At 44.6% G+C, this 25,277-nt stretch overlaps 1 protein-coding gene across 3 annotated transcripts in view; it reads left to right on the forward strand.

The window, feature by feature from the left end:
- The window catches only part of LOC129178098 (caspase-9-like), a 44,746-nt gene that overhangs the window by 8,521 nt on the left and 10,948 nt on the right, over positions 1 to 25,277 (forward strand). For 2 of the 3 annotated variants that reach the window (XM_054769904.1, XM_054769884.1), the window contains exon 10: positions 4,776 to 24,991. The exons of the other annotated variant lie outside the window; for it this stretch is intronic. In XM_054769904.1, coding sequence (XP_054625879.1) covers positions 4,776 to 4,904 — 129 coding nt within the window. In that variant the 3' untranslated portion in view covers positions 4,905 to 24,991. Of the gene's footprint in view, positions 1 to 4,775; positions 24,992 to 25,277 lie in introns of those variants that run through there. 3 annotated transcript variants of the gene reach the window in all.

Raw genomic sequence — 25,277 nt, forward strand, 5'->3', positions numbered from 1 at the left:
GAGTTTCTTGTTGTTTAACTATGGTTTTTTATGAGCTCATCATTGGACATCATGATTTGAAGATACATACATCATTTAACATGTAATTTATAACTCCTCTCTGAGCTACAACGTTATCGTGGTGGAGAGTCTATTGGGTAATTCTGGAGAAGATGATCCGCAGGATAGTTGAATCTCAGTTGATGGTGGACGGAGGACCACAGTCCTTGAGGGTGCAAGGAAGTTTACTCAACCAGTCCACACATGTTTTGTGAACACGAAGAAGGCATTCGACCGTGTTCTTCAAGGAATTCTGTGGGGAGTACCTCTAGAGTATGGTGTACCGCACCACCTAATTTGGGTGGTTTGCTCCCTAAGTGACTGGTGTCAGAGCTTGGTCCACATTGCTGGCAATAAATCTGACTCGTTTCCACTAAGGGTTGGGGGGTGCGGGGTTGAGAGGGGGACAAAAAAAAAAAGAGAGTCAAGGACAACAGCAGCAACAACAACAATTGTGACAACAAGAACAGAACAGAAACATACAGAACTACATCAGCAAATAAATGTCTGTGACAACTACAAAGACGAACAAGGACATAAGGACAAAGGACAAAACAATATCAACAACCACAACGACAATGCTGTCAATGACAATCACACATAATAGCAGTCATTAAATGATGAACTATGATAGTGATCACAATGACAATACTGCATTGAAACAGTCACACATAATTGTAGTAATGAAATGATTATCTATGATAGTGAACAGAATGATAATTATTGTAATGCACATCATTGTAAAAAAAACTATAGTCATACTGCTGATATCACCGTCGCTGTAATAAAACCAACAACATAATAACACCCTGGTTAACTCAGTGAGTAATGTGGGGAAGTACGTATGTACTGTGAGTGGTCATATGTACAGGTATCTCTGTAAGTGAGGAAGACTTCATATATATCAAGGTGCAAGAATGTGTGGGTGTGTAATTGTGACCGAGAATGCATGAAAGGAAAGGGGCCGCCTTCCACCTCCCAGAGAGCCCCGCCCCAAATAGCCAGGCCGAGCCCCCGCGGCCAGAAGGCCACCAGGCCCACAGGGGCAGACAGCACAAAGATCAGTGCCCCAAGAGCCAGCCCAGAGAGCCCTCCCCCCTGGGAAGACCAGCAAGGGGCCGAAGAGAGGTAATCCCAGCCAAGGACAGGGCGCCGGCAGGCCGGAGGACTACTAACCCCTGAGACCAGCGAGAGATCACACCCCACAAAGGCAGACGAGTACCGGGGCCACAAACCGGCAGGCCCAGAGACGCCGCCCCCACAACCGGAAAGAAGCCCGCCCACGCCGGAAGCGCCAATCCCCGCCCACCCCCACCCCCAAGGAGCGGAGCCCGCCCCGGGCCAACCCCCGCCCGACCCCCGACACAGGGCCGCCCCCCCAGGGATGCAGGAGGCACACCCTCCACGCACCCGGCGGAGGCATGACCCCACGGAGCAAACCCCTGTATGCCCCCCCCCCCCCCCCCCCAAAAAAAAAATAAATAAATAAATAACTAAAATAAATAAATAAAAGTACACACACGCACGTACATACACACTCCTACGCACCCACACGCACGCACATACACAATCCTATGCACTCAAGCGCGCACACACACACACACACGCGCGCGCGCACACGCACGCACACACAGTGGTTGACTGCCCGACACCCGGAAGCCTCACCCTATTCCCCGTTGGTAACCCAAGGAGCAGAGCCGGGGACCCCGGGGGTCCCAGACATACAATCCAAAACCCAGGCGCGGAGAGCGCGCACCACCGGGATGCAGGAAGACACCAGGCCACACCCTCCCAACGGTAGGACGCCACCAGCAAGGCAGACAGAGGAGCCAGCGAGGAGGAAAGCGGGAAACTGAGCAGGCGGGCGGGAAAACGGGCGAGCAGCCAGGCGAACCACCACATAGCGCCAACCGACACCCGCGGGCCAGCAAACCCCGAAGAGGGAGCGGGAGCACCGCACCCCAAGCTGCAGGGAGGCCAAGCACCAGAGCCGAGAAGGCGAGACCAGCAGCATATCAGCCGACGGACCCCAAAAACCACCAGAAGCCAGACCAGCTACATGCCACCAGAGCCGACAGCGCACCACCCGCGCACCGGAGCCCCACCCCCGACAAGCCCACAGACAGACCGGGGGAGGCGAGGACACAGACAGCGGCCCAGCAGAGCACAAAGCGCAACGGCGACAAACGCCCAAGCGGCCAGCAGAGGACAACCCCCCCCAGCGGGCCCGGGCCAAAATTGGGGGGCAACAGGTCAGTGGCATGGCAGGAGCAAAGGAGCCCCGCAAGGCAGCTCCCCTCCCCAACCACGCCCGACCGTAGGCCACCCCTCAAAGTCCTGTATGTATGTGAGGTGGTGCAGTGGCACAGGAAGGACGGGGCCCCAAACCCCAACGCCGCCCAAACCGAGCAGGGGGGGGACCAAGGACACATGACCGACCGGCCACCCACCACAGCCCAGGCTCGGGCGAGCCACAGGCCGCAGGACGCACCACAGGCCCTACCCGGCCCGCCAGGATGCCAAGTCCGGCCCACCCAACCCCCCAGCACCCCCCAACACCGGAGCCCCACCGGAGGTAGCGTCCACAGCGCCACCCCCAAACCGCCAAACACTACCGACCAGCCACACGCCCCAAGGCAGATCCGACCACCACCAGGATAGCGGGAACCGCGCCCACGCGCCTCCCACATACCAACACGGCCGGCAAGGGAGCAACACTACGACGACCCCAAGAGCACCGGACCCCACATAGAGCGGAGCACGGCCACACCCACGAAGCACGCAAACCAGAGGCGCCAGGGAGGGACAGAGAAGCAAGCACCGCATGACAGGGCCCACGAGAGGAGCGGCCCCCCCGCCCGGCGCCCAAGCATATGCCCCCGCCCGCCCCGCCCCACGCCGCACCGCAGACTGGCCACCACTCCACCCCCCACCCATCCACCAACACGCCAAGGGAGCAACCCCGGAGGGAGGGAGACAACCGCCGGCCAGGAAGCAGAGACCAGCCAGACACCAGCAGGTAGCAGGGACCGCCCGCCAGCCCCCCGCCAACCCCACCTCCAAGCCCCCGGCCAAAGCCACCCCCCGACCGCCCCACTCCGGAGCAAGCATCCCCCCGCCAATTCCGGCCAGCGCCACGCAGAAGAACACCACGCCGCCCGCCCCCACGCGCACCGACCCGCTCACCTGCCCGCGGCCCCCAAACCCCCCGCCCACCAAGCCACAGCGGCCCCGTCCCTGAAGGGAGAAAGCAAGGGATCCCCCCCACCCCAGCACCCCCCACCCCGAGCCCAAACCGCACATCCGCGACCCCCACGTCCGCGTCCCCAGTCACCCGGGGGATAGCCACAGGCGCCGGAGGACAACATGCAGCTCCCACCTGTCACACATACACCACACACATAAATCGGTAAAATAAAATAAAATAAATAAATAAAATTAAATAAATAAATAAAAAGTGGCAACCCAAACCACCCTCCCACCCAGGGGAGATAGCTCCACAGGGGCAGCTGGGCTCAGGCACCCGCACCCGCACCCACAAAAGGGGGAGAGGCCGGCCCCCACACCCCACACTGGACGACCCCACGCGGCAGCCGAGCAGGAGGGCTCAGGGCAGACCCCGCCCCACCCCCAGAGGCAAAGGAGGCGAGGGAGAGCCAGCGCCACCAGCCGCACACGGGCCCCCCCAGCAGCAGTAGGCATCCGGCACACGCAGGATGCAGCACCCCGCCCACCCACCACCCCAGACGTCAACCAACGCCGTCCCCTGAACGGCCCCCCCACGACTCTGCCCTCGCCACATCACCCGACCCGGGTGATGTGGCTAAGTGATTGTTCTATGTCTAGCCATAAATAGTCCAGTGGGTTAGGTTTGATCCATTTTAAGATATACTGTAACCTGTTTGCAAGGAAGTAGTTGGAGAATTTGGACAGAATTTCTCGGCGCAGCCAGGGCATTAATGGGATCCGATTTGGTGCCTGCAGGATTGTGTCTCTGCTTTTTCAAGATGATTTGGTCCTGCTGCCTTCATCAGGTCGTGATCTTCAACTCTCACTGGATCAGTTCGCAGCCGAGTGTGAAGCGGCAAGGATGAGAATCAGCACCTAAAAGTCAGAGTCTATGGTTCTCGCCCAGAAAAGAGTGTAATGTCATGTCTGACATCCTGCCCCTACAGGAGGAATTTGAGGGGAGGATGGAACACAAGATCGACAGGTGGATTGGTGCGCCGTCTGCAGTGATGTGGTCCATTTTGGTGAAGAAGGAGCTGAGCTGAAAGGCAAAGCTCTCAATTTACCGGTTCATATACATTTCTACCCTTACCTATGGTCATGAGCTTTGGGTAGTGATCGAAAGGAAAGATCGCAGCCGCAATGAGTTTTCGCCGTAGGGTGGTTGGGCTTTACCTTCGAGATAAGGTGAGAAGCACCGTCATCCGGGAGCAACTCAGAGTAGAACAGCTGATCCTCCGCATTGAGAGGAGCCAGATGAGGTGGCTAGGGCATCTAATCAGGATGCCTCAATGGGGAGGTGTTCAAGACACATCCGACCGGTAGGAGGCATTGGGAAAGACCCAGGACACGTTACTCAACTGCCCTGGGAATGACTTGGGATCCGCCGTAACAAGCTGGACGAAGTAGCTATGGGCTTGCTTAAGCCCCCGCGATCCAACCTTGGATAAGCGGTAGAAGATTAATTGATGGATGGACATACATCATTTGTTTTTCTTTGTTTCCAGGTTAACCTCGTAGTCTCTCAAAACTCTGCCAAAGGGATCTACAAGCAAATGCCAGGTTCCTTTAACTTCCTCCGCAAACTTCTTTACTTTCAAACACTGAGCAAAAATTCACTTGGACAGAAAAAATAAAATACTGTGTGTGTTTTTAGCAGTGGGCAGCTCAGTGATGTAGTGGTTAGCATGTCTGCCTCAAAGTCTGGCAGTCACGTGCGGTCAGGGGAGCTGGGTGAGGCAGAGCCTCTGTATTTTCTGTATGATTCCCATCGTTTATAACATTTTCTCGAGTAAAGAGTGCTGAATTTGACCATTTCCAGATCAAATACATAAATGCAGAAACCTAAGACGAGGCGGCTGCAAACACTCTTCTCAGCTTAGTGCGCACCCCAGCTTACCATCTGAAATGAGTGCACTCAGATGGTAAGAGTTGGATCAGGGCACCTGCCAGTGCCTGTCAACATGTTTCCAATAATGTATTGTTGCAGAAACATTTATTATACGCCATGGCTTTATGCAACTTGTGTAATGTCTTTCATGTAATTGTTACATCATTATTTTTGCTAATCGGACAATAATACACACAAAAATGTCATATTTGAGGCGCTTGCAATACACTTCCCATCCTGAAGGGGTCAGGGCGTGTGTGAGCTGGAAGGTGCTTGTCACTGCCGTCCTCCTTTTTTTTGGACAGCAGCTCCAGTTGCAGCACGTCAAATGCAAGATATTTTAGGCTCTGCTGAATGAATGAATTTTACTACCAAGATGGAGGATTATATACCCAAGCTCACCAGGAGGTGATCGGACTTGCACAACAAGTATCAGATATTTTCCTGGAGAAGGATCGTGTGCATTTACATTATCGGGCAACAGTAAGACCACAAATGTGCCATGTGATTGACAGACACCCTGACAACCAGTCCAGGGTGTACCCCGTGTCTTGCCTAAAGTCAGCTGGGATAGATTCCAGCTCACCTGCAACCCTGAAGAGAATAAGCGGTATAGAAAATGGATGAATGCAACAGTGGTGTGTGATTTTTTTTATACGCTATATATTTTTTTTAATTCAAAGAATGTAAATACTGATGAGTCCAGGATGTACTGAAAATAGCTGGGATAGGCTCCAGCATACCCATGACCCTAGCGAGGACAAGCGGTATAGAAAATGGATGGATGGATGTAAGTACATATTAATGGCTGCATTTATTGATTACGACGTATTTTGTACATTTTCCAACAGTATATGGTAATACAGTAATTCCTTGAATTTATGTAACTTAAGCAGTATATTTTATGCCAGTCACACTGTACTTTGCTGATGTTGATTTTGTGAAGCAGTGTCAATTTTACCGTATGTATGTACTGTAAATATTTAGGTCTTTGATTGGACACACTTTCATATCACCATCCCAGCCAATTCAAGTGCTTTTTATGGTAACTTTTTACGGAGCTGGAATATTACAGTTCTATTGTTGGGTTCAAAATAAAAGCTCTGAAAGGATAATACCTCATGATGTTCTTTGGCATATTTGTTTTTTTCAACAGTGGCAGCTTGCGGAAGGGGGGGGGGCATCTTGTTGATAACTCGGCTTTACTTCGGCATCTTCTAATTGTGACGGCATTCACACATAAATTTAGAAATTACATTTCTGCACTTTATATATTTTTTCCTCTCCCATCAACATTTTCATCGAGGCACCCTGTTCTCTTGAACAATGTCTGAACTCACTAATTTAACTCCACGTTTATTTAGCACGTGTTTTTCCCCTTTTTTTTTTTTAATTTCCTTTCAGTCATCACTGATTAATGTGTCTATTGTCACACATTCTCTCTTCTTTTCCCTCCGTGTTGGAAAATGGTCACATTTAAACAGGATGTCAACAGACTGTCAGGAATTGTGGGGACATGGAGAAGAGAGTAAAAAATAAAATAGCTTTGCTTATTCCTACAGCTTTTTGCACATGTTGAATTATGCAAGTCAATTAATTCATTCATTCATTTTCTGCACCGCTTGTCCTCACTAGGGTGGCGGGGGTATGCTGGAGCCCGTCCCAGCTGACTTCGGGTGACAAACGGGTTACACCCTAAACTGGTGGCCAGCCAATCGCAGGGCACGTGTACACTCACATTCTATCATGCATACTTTGGAATGTGGGAGGAAGCCGCAAACATGCAAACGCCACACAAAGTCGCCCAAAACGGAGATACGAACCCAGATCTCCTGACTGTGTGGCCAACATGCTCACCACTGTGCGAGTCTAATCATATGCTTTACCTTAATATAACTTGTTAAGCATATCTGAAAAAAAATAAACCCATGATGCTGCAATTATTCAAGCAGTCAAGATGAAACCACAACATACACATTGAACTTTGATAAAATAGAGTATTTTCATAACAAATATACATAAACTTCAGTTTATCAAGCATGTTGATGCCAAGTTGTTACACAATTATTTGTCCACAACTGACGTGTTTGCCCTTATATTCTTCTTACCTGTCTATGACATTTGGTTTTATCGTATTAGGAACAAATATTGTGTCACCTTTTTACATGCAAACTAGTCCGTTTGCCCTGTACTGTATTGTTCCATAAAATTTCACTAAAAGTGCTCATACAAAGCGCCTAATGTGCTGCTGACTAACTGTCAGTGCATTTTTTATTGCACGCGCCTGCTAAATAAACTGCCATGGGGCCACAGGAAGTTGCGAGTGCCAGCAATTAGACAAAGGAGAGAAACACTATTGAACTGGATCTTGCCAGGATTTAAAGGACATCCGCATCAACAATAAGTTCCATCCTTTCGGCATTTATAATTATTTTGTATAATTTTCTGCATGTAAAACTATAATTATTGATTATATAAAATGCTTTTTTGGTAATATTTTTGTGTGTCTGAGCAGATTAATTGGATTTACATTTTTTCCTTTGGGAAAAATTGCCACTGTTTTGGTCTGACCCTTTTAAACTATTTAATCACGAAAATCGAGGTACCACTGTACATACATTTTAAAGTGCATGCAGACTTATATGACGCTGCTGGATGCTGACCACTCAAATGCAGTTATCAACACTCAAACAAGGTGTGTCAGGCCGCCGCTTCCCTCAGCTCACTGTGATTTGTTTTATCTTTGTTTTATTGTTTGTCACGAGGACCGTCGACTCTCTGCTGGCGTATTACTGTCAGGAATTACTGAAAATCCACAACAATGTGGCCGCCTGTGCAAAACACGAGTACTGGGGGCCAAACAAACCAAGTCCCTCTTACCTGACTGGCGTGCCAAAGTTCCTGCTGCGAGTGGAGGCCTTGCTTCCCCGCTGACACTTGGGAGCACGGGGTGGCTTTCTAGTGAAGCTCAAATCGTGGCTGGCACTTTCCCCCAAGGTGGTGCGGTTCCCACAAAATATTCCACGGTAACATGAGGATTGTTTTCCCCGCCACGTCTCTCGCGGCATGCTCACTGCCTGGTTGGTGCCCATCATTGGACAACACGAGGAGCGTCGTACGCTCCGCCTGCGGTGCCCTCCTGGAAATTCAGGCGGCATGAATCCCGGAAACCTCTGGCTGCTGAGCCGGGCAGCTCCGACGGCTGTTAAAGTTGCAACAAAGTGTGCGCTGGTGAATGCAAAGTCAGTCTCAAAACGTTTACGCTCCAGGACCTCTTCAAATTGCACTCTTTGGATTTACAATTTCACTGAGACCTGGATTAATGCCGGTGAGTCCGCTGCCTTCTCTGAACTGTTGCCTCCCGGTTGTGCCTTCATTAACAGGCCAAGAATTACTGGCCTTGGAGGAGGTATTGCTACTGTTTTAAAAACGTCTTTTCACCACAAGCCATTGTTGATGGTGTCTTTCTCCTCATTTGAGTTGAACTGCGACAGACTGAGCCAGTCATTTACAGACGACCCAAACACAACAAAGATTTTATTAAGGAGTTTTCTGACTTTATCGCTGCTTTGCTGATAAAGTATGACAAGTTTAATTGTGGGTGATTTTAATGTTAATGTCTGCTGCTCTTTTAAACCAATGGTGAAATACTTTTTGGAATTGGTGGAGGCCTTTAATTTGATACAGAATGTCACTAGACATACACAAATGCACGGACACACTTTAGACCTCTTATGTCTTATGGACTTCCTGTTGATAACGTCTTTTTGAGCAGTGCAGCATTGTCAGACCATAGTCCGGTCATGTTTGACTTTGATTTAAACTAGAATACAACACTACCTATTACTGTATGCCATGGCCGTTTAATCAAGCCTGGCACGGCCACTGCTTTTGCCCCTCTGTTCACAATTGCAGCGCAGGCTAAAACGACCCCTGACGCTGCTCTAAACACTGAGCAGCTCATAAACTGTTTTACTTCTACCTGTGCTGATGTCCTGGACAGTTGTCCTGGGACATCTACAGGGAAACAGGATGTGTTGTTGTCAAAACCATATACGTAGATGCCGCATCGAACGCTGAGCCTTACGTCAACGTCGCCGCCATATTGGATGTGGCAAGGCTGCGCTGTAAGTGAATACAAATAGATGTACTTACTTTCATAAAGCGCCTTTCTACAAAGACATTTCAGTTAATGCCTCTCGTTTATACATTCACACACACACTAATATACTTGGGAAGAAGTTGCAACAGTTGGAAACAATGTATTTGAGCTTCTCAGATGGCTAAGCAAAAACTTTATTGATCCCGCACAGTAGTAATTCACATTACATCAGCTATAGAGCACAAAGTACTGCGAAAAACCATACACAGTATACATACATACAATAGTTTTAATGCAATAAAATCAGAATATAAAATAAGAACATGAAAGTTATCAATCAAAATAATAATCAGCAAAATAAACAATACCCTTTTAACTAAAAATAAATTAAATCTTTCCAAGAATAACATTAATCAAGGCAAAGGAAACACACATGCATTCTTATTATGGTTGCTCCGATCGATCGGCCACCGATCAGCAATGGCCGATTTCCGTGAAAAAGCACGGTATCGACATATCCCTATACTTGATTTTAAATGCCGATCAGCTCCGCCTCCATTGCAGGAGCCAGCCTATAGCGATGTGTATGTCTCCTGCCCACTTTCCCTTCACAAAGCCGAAACAAGCATGTCTGCAAGGTGGGACTCCCTGTCCTTGTGAAAGTGATGTAAGTTTTTTTCACTGCAAAACACACCTTTTAGCAAAACTTTTTAGTTTGGTGCGGCATTTGGGGGACGGGCACTTGGCAGGGTGTGGTGAGTTTTCGTGTTTCGGGGCGTGATCGTCGGTCGGGCGGCTGCGAATTAGAACGGTTGAGGAAACCGGGTTTGCCGACTTCCTGTGGGTCCTGCTGTAGCACCATCAAGCTGCTCTTGCATCTAAAGGCTCCTTAAAGAAGGCGTCTGATCCGCGAAGTTTCACTGAAGTTTTTTGTATTAAGATGTAAACTTTGGAGCTAATGGGGCACTGGTACCATGGCTGCAGAAAGTATTGCAGCAGCTTCTTGTTTAGTTTTTAGAGTATACGACACTGTATCATCTGCTTATTTTGGTAGTTGAACACACATCTGATAAGTGATTGACATAAAGGCTGAATAAGATTGGGCCTAATATTGAGCCTTGTGGAACTCCAGCGGGGCAAGTAAGATAAGTTGACTGAAAATGTCCTATTTGTACATCTTGCTTTCTATCTCCTAGATATAATTGCGTCCAGCCACGGGCTCTTATTGAAAAGTTAAAATGAGTACATTTTGAAACAGGCACACCTTTTTCTTAGCTGCTTAATGATTTTTTGCTTTATTTTGCCAGTTTTATTTCATACTTTGTTTCTACAATGTGCCGTTCACAGGTCCAAAAAACGCCGTCCACAAATGGCCCACGGGCGGCACTTTGGACATCCCTAGTTTACATATTTCACAGGGAGGGGGACGTGTTACAAATGAGCCTGTCCGTGCTGTTTATTCGTAGCACTATCACTAAATGACCCTCACTATAAGCAAAGGGTGGATACAGGCACACACACCGGTTCGAGGAGGTAGCTCCGGCGGCAAGCCTCTTGTGAGGATTACACAGTAAATGCATGGTGAAGGAAACACTTCATTGCATCTTTTAATGCGCGGCGCGCGGGAATTCAAAGCGTTTGTTTAATTGTTTATTTTTACTAGTTTTAGTTTGTGCAGCACTTTGGAGGCTGTGTTTATAAAATGTGGTATGTAAATAAAGTGGATTGGATTGGACTGCAAGTGAACCTAATTATCAGTGCTTTTTCAATGATGCTGCAAAAATGTAGCTCAATGTTCATGTGGAGTTTTGGGAATTAACTGCAAAGAAATGGAGATACTATATGAATGAAATAAATGGTGGATTTATTTTAGTGTCTGTACTTTTGGGGGAATACTCTTTTACTCTCACCTGGGTATCTGAAAGACAAGAGGATGTCCCACCACTGGAATGGGCAGCCAGTTCGGATGCTTCTGGTGAACTACAGTATCTAAGACCAACCTCTCCAAAGACATCCCTAACTTAGCAGTCATTTTGTAGTCTTAACTAAAGATGAAAATTGCAGCACTAAAAATACATTTGCCACAAAGTAAGAATAAAATATGCATTTATGAAAGGGGAAATTAAATTAAACTGTTTTTAGTGACCCTTGACCTGTTAATGTAACTTTTTTAAACCACAAATAATTATGAAAACAATAAAACAATGAATAAATCAGTTAACCTTTTTTAACAGTTTATGTTGTCAAAACAGTAAATATAATAGAGAGGTGTACATAGCGTATTTGGTAAGTACTTCCACACCTTTCTGCTCCACCCATAGACACACATCCCATCACCACAGTAACGGTGAACTGGACCCAACATTTCATTGTTACTTCTATCAAAATGAAAATAAAGAATTGAAATTAAAACACAAAGCAAGGAAAACTCAGGTGCATGACCAACATAAAAAATGTATAGTAACCTACAGATCTCAATAGCAAACATGCTATGGAAGCTTTCCCGATACGTTTATGGAGCACTGTCGGGCAAATTCTCAGGATCTGCAAAAAACACATAAATACATTTTTACAATTGCAATATATAAATATTTTTGGTCATATATGACCAAGTGCCCCGCTATTCTGAGACCACCAGTAAATAGTGAAAAACTGCTTTTCAAAAATTCATCAGTTAATGATTGCAGTTTTGTGGTTGACTATGGCCCATCATTAGTCAAAAAATATTGGAATATAAATTATATGTAGCATTCCGGCAACTAAGCGTCAGTAATGGCACAAAATGTTGATGAGACATGACATTTCATTACATTACCATCATATTGCATGTAGTCAGCCATGGCATGTCTGACATGATTGAGTGAAAATAAGTTTTCCTCCTGGTACATGTGGAAGTGGTAGACGTTTTTGGCTTCTTACTTCTCTTACTCCGTTTGAAACCCTTTCTCAAGTTTAGAATAAATAATTTGGAGGCTAACTAGTTAGCTCACTAGCATGCTATGCAGCTGTGGCCATCTCTTGTGTCCCTGCAGTGATCCTGGATTAGCAATGTGGTGTAAACAAAGAATAATAGGGGTGTAAAGGTGACTATAGGGTGTTATTTCATGTCTACAGGGCCCAAATAATGGTAAAAAAAAGTATTTAGAAAGTCATAAACATGTTTTCTACTGTATGTTCTAACTGCAAAAATATTCCGTTTATTAATATTGAATCCTATTTCACAGATATTCACTTAAGTGATAAACAAGGGACGACTGTAACTGAGATGGCCATAAGAACGTTGATGTTGACGTTCTCCTCCAATTTCGGATCAACATTTGCAATATACTGTGACTGTTGTAATTAAGTGGGAAAATACTGTATATGTTACAAATACTGTAGTATTTGTACAGTAATTTTTGGGAAGCTGACATTTTTGATAGGCTTTCTTATCAATGTCCAATATTGTCCAGCACTTCATTACCGATAACGATATCAACCGATATCAATGTGGGCAGCAGCTCTTCCTTCTAATTAATGTTTTGTAATGAATGGACACATTATGCTTCTTTTACGATGATGCCACTGGATGCATTTCACAAATAAACGTTTGTGCAAAATAAGACAAATACTGCTATATGCAAAACAAGTTATAGAAAAAGTGCCAAAACGCTGCTTGTGATTCTGAGTGATTCGTCCTGAGGTGTGATATCAGACGCCTTACTGTCCCAGGGCTCTACTATACTGTATGTCATGTCCCACATGGCAGGTTGGACTTTAGTTTTGGTTTTCACATTGTTTCTTGGTTTGTGCTTTTATATTGGTTTACTCTTTCCTGTTTGGCACAATGTGTAGCAACTTTGTGGTCGCTGCAAAGCACGTGCAGCGCTACTATTTAGGCGGACAAAAAGCAAAACATAAAACTTTACAGTGATTACAAATTCCATATTTGCAATCTGAAACTTGAAAATAATTCCAGACCGCTGACATACTGAGAAAGCAAGCTTTGTTGCTCTGTGTAGCATGTCATCACACGTATTTCGATATCATTATCAGCAGAAAAATCGATACTGATGTGATCCAAAATCTAATTTTTATGCCGATATTGGGATAAAAATATCCCTGTTTGAGCGAGGGCATTTTATGGTGACCAGGCAGTAATTATGATGAACAGGGAAACTAATTAAACAGACAAAAAATGTTTTGCATATTCATTGATTATTTGGTTATGAAATCAAAATAACTGAAAGCAGAGCTGTCAGTAGATAATTCAGCAATGATGTCATCGAGGTTTGACATGCTGAAGGGAGAGTGACATTACGTGAAGATGTGGGGGAGATCCCCTCAATCCTACAGGCGAGGAGCCTTTGCACAAACAGGCTTCATTACGTGGCACCGGGCATCACTGACACGATCTGCAAAGTGAAAGAATTTACTGACTGCAAAATGCTTCAGTGATTTTTCCGGCATCAGGGGCTGGTAATAACACAACTGTAGTATATTTCTACAAACTTAAAGACAACATTTTCAGAACAAGACACCATCAAGATAACAAGAAAAATAATGTTTACCCTCTCAGTTAAATATGCCTCGCACACATATTAAATTATAAAATGCGTTGATACTACTGAGAATGAAAGGTGACCGATCAAACAGATCAGAGTCACGGTCTAGCCTTTAGCCTGGTCGTCAGGCTAATGCTACAAACGCGCTTTCGTTTGCTGTGTCTAGCGGTTTTACATGTCTCCACTGCTTTGCAGACTGCTGGGTCATCTTGCACTGACGTCACGTCGTAACTGTTATGTTCATACATGGGTGTGTGGGCTGTTATGGGTTACTGGTACTTTAAGGTTTGGCCTTCATGTGTAACTCTTATCTTAAAGTGTGGAAGTGACGTAAAAGCCGTTAAGCATACTCTATGTTGCGGCATGGCACCGCTGGCTGAAGTCGTTTGACAACATTTTGATGACTTTGGCAAACTCAGACTTGCCTGACGCTGTGTGTGCTGCTGTATCATTGTCTTGGTCAGGATAGCCAGCAAATTCTCGCCACGGCCACATTGCTGCAGGTGCATTTCTGCACGGGGAAGAGCCACCGAATGCCGTTTTGAGCCCAGCGCACGTGTGAGCTGTTGGCGCACATTGTCTCAGCGCTGCGCAAGCTGGTGAGACACTGTGATTTGGTGCAGCTGGAGGACAGTCTGATTTTTTACCAGATCATTGAAAAAATGTCCTGCAGCCAGCTTAGAGAGAGGCTATTACTGGAGCCAGATTCATTGACATCCATGGATGCTCTCAACATAGGAAAGCGTCTGGAGGCGGCACTGTCGGAGGCGCGCAAATTCAGCTGGGTGGTGCACGAGCGTGTGACGTAACTGCCATCGCCGCTGGTCCAGAACGTCGCCCTGTACTGCACAAATTGCGGCTCCTCTGACCATGCTATGGTACATCAGATGCGCCCTGCCCGAGAAAAGCATTGCCAGAATTGCAATAAAAGGAACCACTTCGCACGTGTGCATCTCCCTCCCCCTGCTGGCACTGACACCACTGCTGTCCCTGTCAACAGTGTCGAGCATACATACATTTTTCAAGTACCTCACATGCGAAGTAATTGGACAACCCATCCAACTGTTGGTCGACTCGGGTGCAAAGACGTCCCTTTTAAGGAAGCCCACCTTTGACCCTTTCTTCAACCACGTGTCATTGAAAGCAACAACTGAGCCCTTGTCAGGTTACGGCCATGCCCCCATCAGAGTTCTGGGCGTGGCCCATCTGTCAGTTACCTACGAGTGCCAATGTGCCCCCCACACAACGTTTCATGTCATGTCATGTCATGGGGCTGCCTCTGTTGCATGCCATAGGACAGACGCACGTAGCCAGGGGGTTCTCCAAGTGGATGCCTCATGGCCTGACCTGTGTCGCTGGCCTGTATTACCAACGTAGTTGATGGTCTTAAGCCTTCTCCCTCTCCGCTTTTTTAAGGAGGTGTGGGCAACTATTGGCCCCTATGTTTGTAACATCATCAACAGCAGCCTGTCCTCTGGTATTGTCCCTTCCTTTTGTAAAAAAGGCTGTTGTTGAACCTTTGTTTAAAAAAACGGGTCTTAATCCTTCAATTTTATCAAATAATCGGCCTATTTCTAAACTATCTTTTTACGTCAAAGATTTTAGAAAAAAGTGTTCTTGCACAGATGCAGCCTTTTTTTTAGATGAAAATGGGATTTTAGACACTTTTCAGTCAGGTTACAGGGCCTTTCATAGCACTGAGTCTGCACTTTTTTAATGACTGATTCTGGTGGTTCAGCCATTTTAGTGCTTTTAGACCCGGCTGCTGCTTTCGATACAGTGGACCATACTATTCTTTTATCTCGCTTGGAAAACTGTGTGGGTGTCAGGGGGCCTACCCTTGAGTGGTTTAGGTCTTACTTAAGATACCTTACTGTGGGACTTGGGGACTCCACCTCGTCTACCGCCCCCCTTGACTGTGGAGTCCTCCAAAGGATCAATTCTGGGGCCCATCCTATTTACTCTATACCTGATCCCACTTAGTACAATATTTAGATAGCATGGCATCTCCTATCACTTTTATGCAGATGGCTGCTAGATTTACTTACCTCTTACAAGAAATGGCCATGCCCCCCTGACAACCCTTCTTGAGTGCTTAAGCGACGTCAAGGTCTGGTTGGCTCAAAAAATTTTAAAGCTCAATGAGGGGAAGACAGAAGTTATCCTCCTTAATAATAGTGACCACCTCTTGGACTTGGGCCCCATCAAGAACCAAGTCAGTTCCACAGCCACCAGCCTTGGCGTCATAATCGACGGTGGTATTAAAATTAATAAACAAATCAACGCCATTGTAAAATCCTGTTTTTATCATCTTCAGCTTCTATCCAAAGTTAAGCCGTTTTCATCATTGTGACATTCCGAACAAGCCAGGCACACTTTTATTTTGTCACGAAGGACTACTGTAATGCACTATACTCTGGAATAAGCTATAAATTACTCTCTCACTTACAATTAGTCCAAAACTCTGCAGCATGGCTTTTAACAGGAACCAAAAAGAGGGAGCACATTACCCCAATTTTAGCCTCCCTGCACTGGTTTCCTGTGCGTTTTAGAATTGATTTTAAGATTTTATTGTTTGTTTTGAAGGCGTTGAATGGGTTGGCCCCGCAGTACATCTTGGACCTCATCCAAATTTACAGTCCAGCGCGCACATTGAGGTCCGAAGGCCAGCTCCAAGTGGTGGTGCCTAAAACGAGACTTAAGACCAGGGGAGACCAGGCCTTTTCCGTAGTTGGCCCAAAGCTGTGGAACACTCTCCCCTCTCATGTAAAAACGGCCCCCGCAATTGAAAGCTTTACGTCTCCAACTTGGTGGCGGAAATCCTGGTAATGGCCGTCACAGTCATGACACAGCGGTCAGGGTGAACCCTATCGACCCCGGAGGAAGGTCAGTACGGTGGTCACCCTGACGGAGTTGCAGCAGTCTTCAGCAGGAGGATGAGGTTATCACCAAGCTCCATACTTATGTTAGGAGGGCTGGCCGGCCAAGGTGGAGGACAGCCTACTCCCTTATCACAGAGAGCAGGGCGAACGCTCCTGTTGGGGTTGGTGTGTCTGGCCTATGTACACCGCAAGCACATTCAGGTCGGAGCACCTGCACACTCCCGGTTCTTGCTGGTTGTGCACAACGCAGGCATTTGACCCAAGCTCCGCCAGCACACCCACCATTACAAACCGACTGGATAAGCTGTTTGGTCGCTGGGGCTTGCCCAGGCCATCACAACAGACAATGGTACCCAATTCACCTCGGCCAAGTTTGAGAACTTGGAATCAAAGCCTGCCTGGAGGAGGGGCAGACATTCAGCAGAGCGTTAACCATACCCTTTTGACCTTTCGGGCATCTAAGCAACCGCTTCAGGGGAGTCAGTGGAATTGCCCATGACTAGCTGGGAACTGAGGCAACCGCTGGACTGTTTGAGGGTGGAGACAGCCCCTGCACAGAAGTGACCAGCACCACGGGCGGCCAGAGCCCAGGTCCGAGGCTCACAAGCCAAGATGAAGGCCCGTTTTCTTTGCATAGAGTTCGGCTCCCCTCCTTGTCGGCAGGGGACTGGGTGTTGGTAAAATACCCTAACCGCCAGAAGAAGCTGGGAACCTGACTGGTCGGAGCCACTCAGGGTGACTCGACGAGCTTTCAACTGGAGGATGGATCTGGTTGGTAGGCAAATCGCCTAAAGCAGGTTCCAGCTCCAGTGGACCCTCCTCCATGCCCAACTCCAGTGGCAGTTCATGAGTGGTTGGCCAGGCCCAGATGTCACCGTGACGGTGGCGGCGGGCTGCCAGCTGTGGATGACTGGCCAGGGCGCCCACAGCGATCCAGGGCCCCACTGGTCTGTCTGGAAAATGAGTGGGCGGGGTCATTGTATGTTTTCTATGGGGGGAATTTTATCTTCAGATGTGGTTGTGTGGACTGTTGTTATATTTTACTGGTCCTTTAAGGCTTGGTCACCAGGTGTAACTGTTATCGTACAGTGTGCAAGTGAAGTAAAAGGCATTCCTTATTTATTTTATTTTTTTGTATTTACTAACTGTTACCAATTTAGGGTGTATGATATGTGTTTTCTTGTGGGAAAAACGCCTATTTTTGGAGATTTAAAAAAAAAAGATAAATTAATTAATACAGTATAATTTTTTACCAGAAATCCATGAATTTGCAGAGTCGCAAATGTTGAATGGCGAATATGCGGGGAGCCACTATAAATGTAATACAATGAATTAGCATGTTGGCCACACAGTCAGGAGATCGGGAAGATCTGCGTTCGAATCTCCTTTGGGCATCTGTGTGGAGTTTGCATGTTCTCTCCGTGCGTGCGTGGGTTTTTTCCAGGTACTCCGGTTTCCTCCCACATTCCCAAAACATGCATGTTAGGTTAATTAAGTTAACTGGCGACTCTAAATTGTCCATAGGTATGAATGTGAGTGTGAACGATTGTTTGTCTTTTTGTGCTCTGCGACTGGTTGGCGACCAGTCCAGGGTGTACCCCGCCTCTCGCCCGAAATCAGCTGGGATAGGCTCCAGCATACACGCAACCCTAGTGAAGATAAGTGGCACAGAAGATGGATGGATGGATGAATTAAAAACATAAAGCTACGTACTGTATATCCCATGCAGCACAAACATAAAGTTCAATAGTCATGCAATTGTGCTTTCTCAGTTAAACAAAAATATTTATGCTAATCCAACTTAATTTTCAAATAAATCGGTCACAAGAAAACAAATATTTTGGTTCAATTGTAAATATGAGTGGTCAAACACCTGCAGCCCACGAGCCATATACGGTCCATGAGAGCACTTGATCGTGCCCACCACTGGAATAAAAGGATTAGGATCCAAGGACCCAATAAAAACTTATATGAAAAAGGTTCCTTGCCCATGATTTAAGATCATGGTGCAAAAGCAAATACCCTAAAAGGACATCTTAGTAACTTAGCACCAGTCAAAATCTAGCCGAGAGATGCTAAATACTAGTAGGCTGCAAACTACTTACTTTCACATGCATAGACAACGTCCAGGTACTTGTAGGTGCCTCCACAGGGGTCTCCAAAGACTCCATTGCTCGCTCTGATGGTGCAGCTGTTTTTCCCATTGCAACTATTGAACAAAGAGGAAATGTTGGCTTATAGGAAATTAGCACATTTCAGCAAAAGGTATTTTATAATCTTTGTTGTAATTGTTTAGCAAACATGTTATCTAGCTATTTAATTGTTTTGAAAATCATTTCAGAAGAATCTTCACTCATCATATTGAATCAGTATGTTGGCTGGTAAGAAAGTGGCAAAATAAGTTTATGTTACACATGTGAATGAAAAATATTCACCATTAAAATGTAAAAAATTAATGAAAATAGCAACTCTTTTAAATAAATACCCCTTAGCTTAACTTCTGAGAGTCTTTTGACACTGCGTTGTATTACATTGTTTCCTGAGGTCTATCACGACCTCGAGTTGGTATTTAGTAAGGATAGAGCACAGAGCCTTCCTCCTCATCGACCTTATGACTGTGCCATTAAGTTGCTTTCGGATGCGCCATTGCCTAATGCCAAATAATACCATGTTTCTGGTCCGTAGCAGCAGGCGTTAAAAGATTACATTTCCTCCTCACTCGCCGCAGGACTCACCCGCCCCTCATCCCCTCCTCTCGGGGCGGGTTTTTTCTTTGTCGAGAAGAAGGATGGGTCCTTGTGACCCTGTATAGACTCCCGGGGGTTGAACAAAATACCTGTTAAGGATCGGTATCCATTACCTCTGTGTTTTCCTCGTTACACTCTGCCAAGATATTCACCAACTTAGATTTACGGAATGCTTACCATCTTATACGCATAAGGGATGGAGACGAGTGTTACGTTACGACACTTTGATTACCTAGTCCTGCCATTCAGTCTCACCAACGCCCCAGCCGTTTTTCAGTGCCTTATAAATGATGTGTTAAGCGATATGCTTAGTCATGGTTCAAGGGATTAAAGGAAGATGATAAAGTGTAGTCTACAATGGCCACTATCTGTCACTAGTAACACGCACTAGACTTGATCTCGACTTTTATTATTTTATAATTACAGTATTCATCTCGTAACAGGCACAATTGTAACATTATAATAATAATAATAGCCATCATCATGACAATAACACGGGCTACTTTTGTAGCTGCAGTCCTCAATTCTCAATCCCCAACGTCATTTCCTGTCCACATGTCCGGAAAACATTTTTTGAAACACAAACACAAGTATGAGTCTTATTTATGTCTTAAATGTCTTATTTTCTCTGATTATATCTACTATATTGGGTAATATGAGTGTAAAGGTGACTATAGGGGTGTTATTTCATGTCTACAGGGCTCTAATAATGGTAAAAATCGGGGCTTAAATCAGTACATTATTTTAAGTCTGAAATTGACATGAATTAATCAGAAGTTGCTATATTTATAGTTTATTATTCAGCTACAGTATATGTGTATTGTGTATGTGTGTAAGTGCTCTCTAAGACTTTATTATTTATTTTTTTTTAAATGATCTGTGTGAAGTTGGTGATTCATGCAAACATCCATGGATAGCAAGGAGGGAAATAATCTGTTAGCCTTGTTCACTATATTTTTCTCAAAAGCACCACGTTCAGTACTACAAGCAAAGTTTTCCAACTTTATATCACTAGCCAAATTATAAGCAAGCAGACAAAAAAAAACAGCAGTGACTGACGCACGAGCCGTACGCAGCTGTCTTGTGAAATGCTCCGCGTACGTTACAAAACAAGTTTAAGATTGCAACGTGCATACTGCAACGTATTGAGAGGGATGTAATATTTTACCATGCTTATAATGTCGTATGTATGTACATACAGGCAGAATGTTTGATGCAGTTGTGCAGGTGTACCTAATGTTGTGGTTAGTCAATGCATGTTACTGTTACCACTGTCTGTGTCCAGCCTCCGCGAATGGAGAAGCTAGAGGTGCCAGCCTCTGAGCCAGCCAGTCATCTAAATGTAATGCATGAGAAGGGATTCATTTAAGGGAAACTGTTAGTAATAGCAAGTTTTACAATTACTGAAATGGCGGTGCTAAGTGTATTAACAGCAGATGATGTCCTAATTTGATGGTTGAGATTCACTCCGCAGTTGATCGAAAGCATGGCATTCATTCAACGTTATTGCATGCTGTGTTTATGTGTGTCTAATTTCTCATGCAATGAAACCAAACTTTTGACTCTTTATGCCGCTTAGGCGCCATGTTTCTTGCTGGCTAACTGGTGAATGGCGTCACCACTCACGCTGTGTAGCTACGCAACATGAGTGTGAGTGGTGAGGTCATTCATGCCAAGTGGAATCGATAAGGTAAGTGAAACACTGGGAACAAGTTCTCAACAAGAATTCAACAAGTTTTGATTCCCAACCCCAATTTACACATACTATATTTATCCCTGTCCCCACAAAATGTGGACTAATTTCTCACAAGATGTGATATGTGATTTTTTCCCTGAGCGTGCAATTGTACCTGTTAGCAACGGCTGGAGAAGAGCTCAAGCATTCGTCGTTTTGGACCTGAGATGAAGGTCTTTCGTATATGCATGTGGTGTTGTCACGGCGTCCAAAGTTGGACTCATGGACAGATATAACTTGTCCTTCACCTGATGAAAAGAAGAGACAATTGTGATGTAAGCAGGAAGGAAATGTGGGGCGGCCAAGACATCCAAACAAGTACCGTACTCAAGAATATTGAAAATACATAGATCAGGGGTGTCCAAACATTTTCTAAGGGCCACATGCATACAAATTGAAAGATGGGGGGGGGACGAGATTGTGGGCATTAATGATGCTAAAACCAATTCATTATCGATCAATATAAGTTCAGCTAGATCAACAAAACATTCACATCTTAGCTTTGTGTTATAGCTAACAAAGCAAATTTGTGTCATATCTAATAATAAGGGCTGTCAAAATGCGCTAATAACGAGTCAGTGGAAATTCCCTTTAAGGCCACTATTTTTTTGATGCAAGATCAACGCAGCAGCAATGCAGGTTCTGTTGAGCCACAAGCGGGAGCAAATATTGAGCAGAAATAGATAAAGAAAAGGGTATTTTGAATGATAAATTTAGCTTCAAAGCCCTGGCAGATGGCTCTCTCGCAAAGACCAAAGTTATTTTGATCTAATGTTGCTGTGAGTTCAATTGTCACCGGACTACGTCGAGTCTCAAATGCCACTTGCTGGACTCAGCTGGAGAAACTGCTGAAGCACCGCAAGTATTTTTTTATTGTCATTTGTACAGTGGCATACAAGTGTCTCAACTAATGAGTGTTTTTTTAGATACCAGCCGTGTCTCAACTGATTTTTTGGTACACTTATTATACTTCTTTCTATCTGTGATTAATTGTGATGAATTATAACTTAACTGTGGACAAAATGTGATTAATTGCGATTAAATATTTTAATCGATTGACAGCCTTACAAATAATACAAGTGACCATATTTTGTTTACTGAAAACCAGGACACTTGGTTCAGAAATTAGATACTGTTCTCACATGATACTGGAAGTTTACTCAGAGATAGGCTTAACCTCATTAGGGTTGCCTATCCCAACTGACTTATTGGCAAGAGGCGGGGTACACGCCGGACTGGTCGCCAGCAGGGCATATACAGACAAACAATCATTCACAAACACTATGGACTATTTTCGTCGCCAATTAACCTAAAATGTATGTTTTTGGAATGTGGGAGAAACTGGAGTACCCGGAGAAAACCCACACACGCATGGGGAGAACATGCAAACTCCACACAGAGATGGCCACCGGAGATTCAAACCCAGATATTCCCGATCTCCTGACTGTGTGGCCAACATGCTAACCACTAGGCCACCATGCCTTATAATATCACTACATATAAAGTATGCCTCCTCAGTATGGATGCAAATAGTTGTATTACAAAATACTAACTATAACCAAAGACACGAATTCCAAAGGAAAAACGATCAAAAACATTCAAAAATGATCCCGGCACAAAAATGATTCCAAAAACAGAACGACATAGTAACCTGACGTCAAATGCTTGTTAAGTTTTGGAATGTAACTAGGGCTGTGAAATGATTAACATTTGAAATCAGATTAATCACATTTTCAAATTAATAATCATGATTAATCACAATTTGCAACTATGTCTGAGGTATGCCAATTTTTACTGCATTTTATTGAAAGAAAGATAAATGACAGGACAAAATTATACATACTGTATTTGTATATATTAAGAGCTCCAAATGATTGATCGAAATGAAAGATAGCGCACGTCTGAAAATCTATTTACCTAACACTAGTCTCTTTAATAGTAGCAGAACATTTGAATCACAATTTAACTGTGTTATTATGAGCACTGAAGGTTTGTGTTCACAGACACTACAACATTTAAGTTGAAATCATATCTTTTGAGTGTGTTTTCTGGGATTTCCGAGCATACTTGCAGTAAATTGTGCCCCCCCCCCCACCATCGAGTTACAGAGTGAGTGATAAGAATATCCACTTGTTTTTCTTTATATTTCTGAATTAACAAATGAAATAAAATAGTTATCATGAAATAAATTATTTACCACCGTAAACACGCTATTTTTGACAGCCCTAATGTGTACACCCTGGACTGGTCGCCAGCCAATCGCATGACTACATATATTTATATTTTTATATAATATTTTCTGGAAAATATCGCAAGACATTGGGGTGATGGTTTGATGTCCCCAATTATACTTCAACTCGGCAAGTGTCAGAGGATTAACTGTGCATGTGTTGAACTTTTTCTTTGTTTTTGTGGGAGGCTGCCATGTCGGCAGCTTTTTAGCAACACTTATTCAAAAGCTGCCCACATGGCAGCCTTTCGGGGATTACGTCACATGCAGCAGCATGCCATGATACCAGTCAATTTAATGGTCCAATGAAAAAGGATGAAAACTTGGACATTTCATCACTTTCTAAAATATAAAAAGGACGGCCAGGACATGATGTGAAAACAGGACATGTCCTAGGAAAACAGGATGTTTGGTCACTCCAATTAATCTATCTAATTTAAAATTAATTTGTTTTATTTTTACAATATGGAACTGCACTTTGGACACCGCTAACATGTACAAATCAATTGTAAACTATATAAACCATAAAAACAAGTCAATCTTACCACATGACAAATGTGCCAAAGAGTTCTCACATGCCAAGACGCGAACTGATCAAATCAAATAAAACATGTTAGCCATCATGTGATCCACACTGTTTACAACTTACATGCTGGAGTTTCCACACATACTCGCTGGTATGCAGGTAAAGTTGGTCTCCAAGTATTTAAAGATGCCCCCGCAGGGATCAGAAGTTTGGAAATCATTGATGTTCATTTCACAGCTTTTCTTGCCATTACATCTGCAGAAATGATTTTACAAAAATGTGTGATACAGCAGAAGAAACACAAAAGCACTGACGGCTGACACCTCAGGTGTGCAACACAGTCATTCTTACAGGAAAATCAATCTTAGTTCCTCATTCGTAGTTGTCATCAGTTATATATCTTATTATATATCTATTTTTTCAGTTGTATAATAAAACATATAAGCACTTTATACTATTTAATGATCATGGTAATGTTTCTTTGTTTTGGAGATGCTTAACAAGTTCCATTAAATAACACATTATGTTTTCACTTGCACAATTCAACATGACCAAAAAGAAGTGGGAAGAAGCAAAGCTTCTCTATGTTTCACCAAGTACTGAAAATGTGTTCACTTCCTGTGTTTGACATGTTAAAGGGATAGTTCGGACATGAATTTGGATGACATTCCCATCAGCTGTGTAGTGCATCAACAGTGACTTACCCCCCACTTTGCCCCGTGAGCGGAGTTCTGGTCGGAATTCGGTGAGGAGGAACGTAGTTCCGGTTAGTTGATGGGGTCACCTAAGTCAAGAGTTTGGCTTCTCAAAACAATATGCGTTCAAAAGATGAATACATTTGCATCACAAAACCGTTGCGAACAAAAAAGTCAGACCTTTCAGTCGCTTAATTGGCGTTATTTTCTCTGTTCCTATTTTCTATGTTCGTATCACTACGTGTGTTCCACAGTGTTTACATGCGCAGATGAAGACCACTGTGACAGGAGACTCTTGCGTCGCGACAGTCTCCATCCACTGTGGAATATATATACAACAATGGACAGGCGAGAGGGCGTAGTGATACGAACGGAGAGAAAATAACGCCAATTAAGCGACTGAGGGGTCTGACTTTTTTGTCAGCAACGGTTTTGTGATGCAAATGTAATACTCTCTTCAACACATATTGTTTTAAAAAGCCAAACTCTTTACTTAAGTGACCCCAGCAGCTAACCGGAACTATGTTCCTCCTCACCGAAATCCTACCAGAAATCCCCTTTAAATTGTAGATAAAATGATAGAAGAGAAAAAAGATATAAATTGGTATATAAAACATTAATTAATTCATAAATAAAGAGATTAGAGTTAAATGAAAGC

This window comes from Dunckerocampus dactyliophorus, chromosome 1, assembly GCF_027744805.1.
Source record: "Dunckerocampus dactyliophorus isolate RoL2022-P2 chromosome 1, RoL_Ddac_1.1, whole genome shotgun sequence".
NCBI lineage: Eukaryota > Metazoa > Chordata > Actinopteri > Syngnathiformes > Syngnathidae > Dunckerocampus > Dunckerocampus dactyliophorus.